We start from the raw sequence: 8,862 nt of genomic DNA, 5'->3' as shown, positions 1-8,862 counted from the left end.
TCGGGTGAGAAATAATTGAAGTTTTGAAAAGCAAACCTTTTTATTTGAAGTAAGAAGTGTTAACCTAGAAATGCATGAGACAAGTGAAGATGGTCCCCAAGCTATACAATAACATGTTGTATAGTAAGTAATAAGACTTAACAAAAGAACAGAAAGATGCAAGAAAGTCAATATTATTACTGCACCAATTTTGTATCTTGTGCTGTCTACACACCCCTGTTAAAAGCTCTGCAGATGCTCTCACCTTTGTCTCTCCCAGTGCTAACTTCCATGTCAAATATTCTCTTCATTTTAACTTATTAATATAATAATAATGCCTTCTTATCCATTTGCGGGTCGATTCGCCTATGGTTCATACCCAACGGGTCGAGGAATCGATAAGAAAGAAAGATCAAACGGGTCGGAAGATGGGAATAGATAAGAACGAAAGGTCAAACGGATTGAACATGTCGAAGTTCGTCCCAAAGTGTGTTTTTACTTTATATAGTACTAGTAGTGCGTAAATTATTGGGATATTGGATTTAAATAACACAACTTTCACCAATTGGCTGATAACACTCCCAACTTTCAACTTATTTTCCTCTGTCACTCCCCAACTAACTGAACTCTAACCCAGTTAGTTTTCTTGCTGACGTGGCATATTTTGTTGACACGGCGTCTGACGTGACATATGATGTGGCTTTTGATGACATGGCATCTGATGTGGCACTTGTTTCATGAAGTGACATCTAAGTCAGCTAACTGGGATAGCGTCTAGTTAGTTTGAGAGTGTCAGAGGAAAATAAATTGTAAGTTGGGAGGAGTGTGGTACAAATCAAAAGTTAGGAGTGCTATTGGCCGATTAGTAAAAGTTTGGGTTACTTAAATGCGATATCCCTAAATTGTTTTATAAATTATTTTAAAACTTTAGATTATTCTTGTGATAACTTGGGTTAGTGAACATAATAACATATTAATTTATTTATTTATTAAAAAGTAGACAAAGATAGTTGAAGGTCAACGCGACCAACCCAACCCATTAGGTGTGGATCTCAGAAATTTTGCAGAACCAATGGAGAATAAGAAGTGAGATTCCAAGCCAAATTAGACACGAGGCCCAAAAGGGCTTTTGTAACCAGCCCGTTGTAGCTTACCTAAATATTCTCCCCATTGGTTACTTTTAAAATGTAAATATAGGGGGTACAGGTGTTAGAAACAAGAATCTAGGGGGGTACAGGTGGCAAAAACAAGAATCCAGGGTGTAAAGTGTAAAAGTGGAAAGCAGAAAGCAGCCGCAGCTACTTCTGTTTTATTCATCAACTTTGAAAAAACATGAGACAAGGATGTACAATTTGACTAAAAGGGTAAAGAAGTTGTAAAGCAAAGATTACATTCCAAGCTTGCATAAGAAAAAGGGAGTAGGGATAAAATTGTAAAAGTGTAGGCTATTCACACACCTTAAAATTTATTTTGGCACTATGACATTTATATGAGCCGAGATGTCAAGGAATGTCTTATACAAATGTCAGAGAATGTCAAATTTGTCGTGTAATGTGAATGTATATGACCCACATACAAGTTGTACATATAGCAAGACTCGTCTACGTAATAAACACACCAGACCAAACCTAGGTTACCTAGGCTAGGTAGTCGACGACGCACTCAATACACAAAGGGTACCTTCGGCCTTGGCGCAAGGCACCTTAAAAGTGAGGCAATTTTAAATAAGGCACACATCATAAACATACATTTTTAGGGGTTAGACACGTTTTAGGTTGTTTTGGGCTGGTTACGGACTTTTGGACCAATTTTGGATATTTCAGATCAGTTCTCTTCAGACCGAAATATGCACAATCTGGGCGTAATTTGGCCGGAGTGCCGCAATAGGCGCCTAGGTGAGCACCTTGCATGCCTTTGACTAGTGGCGGAGCTTGAACGAAAACTCAGTTGAAGCCGGAATCTTAAAATCCAAATAGGTAGGGACCAAACTCTTAAAAATCCAATATCTTACACTACAAAAAATAAAATTTCAAAAATTTTCAGTAAAACTAACACTACGAGCGAAAAACCGGTGGGTCCGGGGGGGGGGGGGGGGCACATACACAATGGTTCATTCAGTTTACAGAAGTTTAGGTTCATTGACTCGACTTTATGGCTCGCAAGATCATCATCAACAAAAAAGAAACCATGGTTAACTAGCCCATGGACAAAGATAGCAGCTTTGAACATACATACATACATATAAACAAACGTGATAAAATATTAATTACAACACAAGAAGAAAAGAATATACTTATGTATCTTGATTTAGTAATAAGAAAAGAATTTAAGATCACTCATCACTTGAATTAACTTTAATCTCCATTAGCTCTTCAATCGGTTGACGACAGACCGGGCACTTGTTAGATTGAAGTCTCAACGCTTTTGCACACTCACTGCATAGACACTGAATCATGCAGCAAAAAAGAAGTTAGAATTAAAAAAAAATGTTATAAAAACAATCAAACATAGAACATATAAAAAAATAGTTAATATCTTATATGCATGCATAGGGCTGCAAACGAACCAAACGTTCGGCGAACAGTTCGTGAACCGTTAGGTGGGAAGTTCGTTGGTGTTTGTTCGTTTATTAAACAAACGAACACGAACAAGAAATTTCGTCCGTTTGGTTAAAAGAACGAACATGAACAGAGCCCGCATTCGTTTGTTTATGTTCGTGAGCGTTCGGTAACGTGATCGTTTATATCCGATAGTTCATTAGTGTTTTTATTTTTTTTTATATTTTATTTATATCGTTCATGAACGCTTGTTTGTGTTCGTTTGTTTCCATTTGTGTTCATGAACATTAGTTTGTGTTCATCAATGTTCGTTTTCGTTTGTTGCCTAATATTAACAAACGAACACGAACACATTCATTTCCTTAACAAACGAACACGAACATAAACTCTAGTTCGGTAAGCGTTCATGAACAGTTCGTGAACACGTATATTTCTTAACAAACTAACACGAACAAGGTCTTGTCCGTTCGGTTCGTTTGCAGCCCTAACAATATCCGAATTAACTTAAACTTCTTAACATTAATCTTACGGACCACTAATATTTTAAACGCATGCAACAAGAACTTACCATATGCCTGCATGGAAGTACAGCTGTATCTTTAGGTTCAGTCATGCAAATAACACACTCTTTTCCAGAGTCCGTATCATCGAAACTTTCCTCAGATTGCTGAATTCCGTAAATCTCACGTAACTCGTAACGAACTCCATCAATCCACAATATCTGTCTCATAACTCTAACTTTAAAAGAATCCCCATTATTTTTCTCCAGAACCGCTTGTGTGATCTGTTTACGAGGGGTAGAAACGGTATTTTGTAACGGGTCATAAGGATGATCATCAATAGAGATTAAAGGTGCGGTGGTTTCGGCGCATATCACGAGTGGATACACGTCTTCTCCTGATGATGGTTTCGAAAGAGAGTCGTAGTCAAAGAATCCTAAGTCAATGCCGGTTCCTGATGACTGTTGAAATCTTTGACCGATTCCTTTTTGGAAAGGGACTTTGACTGGTACAAATGCATCCGGGTATACTGGAATAAACTTGCAATCGGGCTCTTCTTTTGCAAAGTAATAGATTGTTATGCTGTCGTTTAGACATTTACGCAGGGAAGAATAATTAGTTGTGAAGAGAGGTAAATAATGACATCGCATCATCTATGACACGAAATAGCGGGTGCTATTTTCTGTTTAGCAACACACTAGAAGAAAATTTTAGAAATATTTTATATGTATATTATATCCAGATACGTTGTTTTATATAATTTTATAATCACCTCGGTTTATAAGAACAAAAGACAATCTTGAATCTACATAGCCCTCGGTTTATAAGAACAAAAGACAATCTCGATATCTACATAGCGTTACAGAAGCTTGTATACAGAATTATGATGCTTCATTCATGAACTTGTTGGCAACAAAAAGTATTTATTATTTTCAAATATTATTACTATATTATCAATCTCTCCTCCTTTATCTTATCCGATATAACTTTATAATCATCTCAGCATCCTCATCTTTGATGCCTCCATCTTGTGCGCTTGTGTCTGCTTGATGGCCAGCCCTCTGTCTCATATAGCATAGCAAGTCTAACCGCAACCGTATAAAATTTCCCCTTTAATTTAGTTGCAAACCTTTTGTCGCACAATACCCCAGTGGCAGCTCAAATAAATGATATAATTTGTCTTAGGCAGGGTTCATTGAGAATTTTCATATAAAAGTGATCCCACGTCGAAAGGTTGAGTGAAAATTATCAGTCCAAGTTAAAAAAAAAAAAGAAAAATAGGCCGATTAAAATTTTTGGGTTATTAACTGATACCAAAATGACCCAATTCTCATCGATTAACCTAAACTGATAAGTTTTTTAAATATCTTAACTGAAAGTTTTAGTTTCGATTTGTTGTAGCTCAAAGCCAAACCGCCTTGCGCACACTTGTGTGATATGCCAGAACTGTCAAGTAGTCCTTAAGGTGTGTTTAGATTGAGGGATCGGCAATAGCTTTGCTATTTTTGGAATTTACTAGGTACCGTTGTTGTTATTACCTGCATTAGGAATCCTATTATAGTTGCTATCGTTTTGAATGATGTATTTCCCTAAGTTAGATTTATGCGATTTTCTTTTTTGTTATTGTTGTAGTCTGTCTAGGTATTGTATATAACTAGAGGAGTAGAGGCAATTACCTCAGAATGAATGACACAATAATTATCAGACTCTAGTTGTATCAGACAATGCTAATTGTACCAGAATTCTTTATATATTTGTTTGTATAATTCTGATTTTTTTAGTTTTCTAAGTTAGATTTGTTCGGTTTCCTTATTCCGTCCAAGTATGCCTATTTTATATCAGGATATGGTGAACTACGTAAGCCCTAATGACCTAACGTACATTTATGTTCTAAAATACACCAGCAAACCAATCTATATAATCTTCGTATACTTGTACTTTCAGTCTTAAACTATGCAGTTAATATCGGTAATATATCGGTGATATATCGGTCCTTTAGTATAATATTGGTGTCAAATATCGGTACCGATATTATCGGCGATATTAACCGATATATCACCGATATTTGACCAATATAACCGATATATCACTGATATATCACTGAATTATTGGTGTTAAATTGCTATATATATAAATTCTGCATTATATTAAAATTACCGATATCTCACCGAGATAACCTATATTTCAAATATCGGTCCTTGACCGATATTCGATATTTTACCGCATTAACTGCATAGGTCTTAAATCTATTTGGTTTTTGAGGCAATTCCCTGCTTATGATTTATGGCTTTCAAAATCAACAATTTAGCATCCACACTTTGTATAAACTATTATTTAAGTCCAAATGTACCTTAACTGTTACCGCCGTGCCGATGTGGTAACTGGTAAATGAAATAAATGAAAGTATGAACCTTTAAATATTACAGAGTGAAAGTGTAGCTTGGTTTTAAATTGCGTGATGAGCTCCGATGCGTTTAGTCCAAAAATCTGATGCGTGATGCGTGATGCGCGCATCACGTATGTGATGCGTGATGCGCGCATCACGTATGTGATGCGTTCATTATAAAAAATAGTTAAAAATTATTTATACATAAAAACTTATAAAAACATACTTAAAGTAAAACAACTGACGTAATTAGAGGATAAGAGTTGTGTTTTTTGGTTCAAATCAAGCATCCTAAGATGTTAATTATGGAAAAAACCGAACACAGTTCATAAAATCTGGAAAAAAGCATAAGAAACAATGTTGCGTGCATCAGAGCGCATTATGCGATGAGCGCATTATGCGAAATGCGCGCAATATTCTCGCATCACGTAAACGCATCGCATCAGCTGTTGCGATGCGCTCTCATTAGTGCGTCGGGCGCATCACGCATTATGCGCGCATAATGCGCGCATTTTAAAACCAAGAAGTGTAGACCCTAATATGTTCCAAAATGAAAATGTGGACCCCGAAATGTTGATTTTGAAAGTATGAACCATACACAGAAATATGAGTATGAACCATTTGCCTTTTAGATGCAATTTAGCCTAATAGGCTAATAGGCTAATAGCACTGTAAAAGTAATACAGTTTAGCTCAATACTTGCTAGTCCAAGTACAGTAAGGAATCCAAATTCAAAAAAAAAAAAAAAAAAAAAAAAAAAAAAAAAAAAAAAAACTTGAAGAGATATGTATGCAATAATCATTGAAATGTAATGCAACTCATAGAACCGACTATAAGATGTGTTGTCAAACACTCAAAATGCTACCTGAGGTAAGATGCATTTAATGACTACAATCATCACCTTGATCAACCCAATTTACGGATAAAGCTAAAAATTATCATTTCATGTCTTTTGTTTATCTTGTCAACTTTATGTTTCAGGGGAGTGTATAGATTTGGCTCAGCTGTTTCTTGGGGCCTTAGCTTTCCCTACACTTTTGGTTGCCTTAGCCTTAGTTTTGGCTTAACATGGTCTTGGCGTGTAGGTTCCTTAGGGAACGTATAGGTATCTTCAAGGGGATTTGTGCTACCTTTTCCATGGCTCTCTACTCTTTTATCTGTTACTACTATGGTTTTCTCACCATTTTTAGTACCGATTGTGTTGTTGCTATTTTAATTCCATGTGTTGGCATTATGTTGTCATCGGCCCACTAGTGCTAGCCGAAAATTAGAGAAGAAAAGGAGAGGAGTCCGGCCGGCCCTAACCCTGATGAGCCCAGTTTGCTTAGTATCTTGTTTAACAAGTTCAACAACGGGTTAAACCCTAATTAGCTAGTCTATCTTTAAATCTCTTGTACTTGTAATCTTTATCACTCAATAATACGAAAACCTGAGTTACCCCCGTGGACGTAGGTTGCACACCGTGACCAAATCAAGGAAATCTCTTGTGTCCTTTACTTGTTTTCTATTTATTTGTGTTCACGTTTTACCCCATCCCACCCTCCCCATACCTTACCAATAGCTTGCTATAAGTGAGATTTTACCAGTTACATTTGTTTGTTTTTTGCTTACATGTCCTTGTTTATCTCATCTTTTGTTTTTATATATATAATCATGACTTTCCAAACACGCAAACAACTCGTTCTTTGATTATTACAACTTCAAATAGCAAAGCGTACCCAAACACTATCTCAACAACCCATTTTACTCTGGATATGACTTTGAAGCTAGGGGTCTCTCTAGAAGCAGCCTCTCTGTCCCCTAAGACTTTCCTATAAAACTACGTCGGATCTTTCCTGAAACATAACCTAAAATCATATCTTCATTATCGAAAGTCTAAACAAAACCCGAAACATGCCCGCCCGCCCGGACACGACGCCCTTTCTACATCCCACCCTCCACAGACCCTACCAATAGCTTGGCTATGGGTGGGATTATACCAGGTATCGGGGTATGCATACGATTTATCGTCGAAATGAACGAAATATGACTGTTTTGCAGGTGATCTAAATCTACAAAAACTATGTTTCAAACAACCCCTTCACCATCTACAAACTAAACATAACTTTATACCCCAAAAGACAATCAACAAAAGTAGCAGAAACCACTAACCTGCCATCAAACAAAGCATCAAACACGAAGGAAACCAAATGACAATCAGGATTCTCCTTATCAACCTCAACCTTCAAAGTATCCTTATGCAAGTTCACATGATTCTTCACCTTCTTAGCCTGGTTATGCTCCACATAAGCCGGCGGCGGCAGAGGCGGCGGCACCGGCACCATCTGCGGCGGCCTCATCGGTGGGCCCCAACCATACCCGTATCCCGGCGGCGGTGGCGGATGATGATGATGATTATAAACCCCATAATTAGGCCTCACCATCATCATATTATTATTATTAGAGTAATTGGTTCCAGTTCCAGGTCCAGTTCCATCGGTGGTGTAGGGGTGGTAGGGTGGGGGTGCGGGCAGTGGGAGTGCCGGCGGTGGTGGTGGCGGAGAGTAGATGTAGGGCGGAGATGAGTAGGAAGGATCGGGGGGAGGGTATGGGGAAGAAGAGATGAGTTGAGAAGGTGGGTTTTGATGGTAGTAATTGTTGTTGTTGTTGTTTCTTCTTCTGTTGCTGAAGGAGATACCCATTGATTGTGAAACAAAATTGGGGGAATTTGGTAGAGAAGAAGAGGAGATCTGGGGTTTGGTTTGGTTTGGTTTGAGCTGGTGGTTGAATTTGAATTTGTCAAGACGCTGTCAACACACGGTTTGGATGAAACTATCAAGAACAATTTTGACTTTCATCTAACCGTATAGCTGTTTATGTTACGATGACATTAGTACGTGTGTTGTAAATGATGTTATTACCTGTTTTACATCCATTCAGGCTATGGGGTATGGGGTTTGGGTTGGGGTGTGGGTTGGCTGAAAACGCCCAAGCCACTACCTTGGGGGGCTTGGGTTGGGGCGTGGGTTTGGGCGTGGCCCTTGTGGCGTGGGTTTGAAGTCGGGCGTGAGACGGGCTAGTAAGGTGACATGGCGGGCTCTCAATGGCCAAACCAAACTCATGCCCCCAACACAAGCCCCACCATACCCCATGGGCGGGGGTTTGGGTTTGTTTTCCACGTGTCAACTCATGCCCCCAACCCACGCCCACCATACCCCATGGTCTCAAAACCATATAAATAAATATAAGTACATATCGTGTTTGGGTTGATATCAGTTCGCTCATCATGTTCTTACAGTATTGATACTCGGTATAGCTTGCAATACTAAAAATTGTTTTATTTTGGACACTGCTCCATTTTTTACATAACTTATAAATTTTATATTGGAATGTTAAGGAAAAAAAGTGAAACTGCGTTTTCAATAAGGTTTATATCTAAACCTTGAGAAAAAATTAATCG

The 8,862-nt window shown here is 38.0% G+C and overlaps 1 protein-coding gene across 1 annotated transcript; it reads right to left on the bottom strand.

Moving 5' to 3' along the window:
• Positions 1 to 2,149: 2,149 nt before the first annotated feature.
• On the bottom strand, positions 2,150 to 8,220 carry LOC110886303 (probable E3 ubiquitin-protein ligase LUL4). The gene is made up of 3 exons (XM_022134092.2): positions 7,575 to 8,220; positions 3,106 to 3,619; positions 2,150 to 2,425 (listed from the first exon to the last, which is right to left on the bottom strand). The coding sequence occupies exons 1-3, from the start codon at positions 8,102 to 8,104 to the stop codon at positions 2,312 to 2,314; spliced, it is 1,158 nt and encodes a 385-aa protein (XP_021989784.1). The 5' UTR covers positions 8,105 to 8,220; the 3' UTR covers positions 2,150 to 2,311.
• Positions 8,221 to 8,862: the final 642 nt, after the last annotated feature.

This window comes from Helianthus annuus, chromosome 10 (assembly GCF_002127325.2).
Source record: "Helianthus annuus cultivar XRQ/B chromosome 10, HanXRQr2.0-SUNRISE, whole genome shotgun sequence".
Taxonomy (NCBI): Eukaryota; Viridiplantae; Streptophyta; class Magnoliopsida; order Asterales; family Asteraceae; genus Helianthus; species Helianthus annuus.
Note: the sequence above shows the minus strand (reverse complement) of the source record. Positions and strands in the feature narration are given on the sequence as shown.

Bases quoted from the DNA above. Each gene is read 5' to 3' on its own strand.
- LOC110886303 (XM_022134092.2), bottom strand. From the start codon at position 8,104: ATGGGTATCTCCTTCAGCAACAGAAGAAGAAACAACAACAACAACAAT. The intron at 3,620-7,574 runs GTTAGTGGTTTC...TCTAAACGACAG, and splicing joins GATGCTTTGTTTGATGGCAG to CATAACAATCTATTACTTTG. The intron at 2,426-3,105 runs GTAAGTTCTTGT...TGCATGATTCAG, and splicing joins TACTTCCATGCAGGCATATG to TGTCTATGCAGTGAGTGTGC.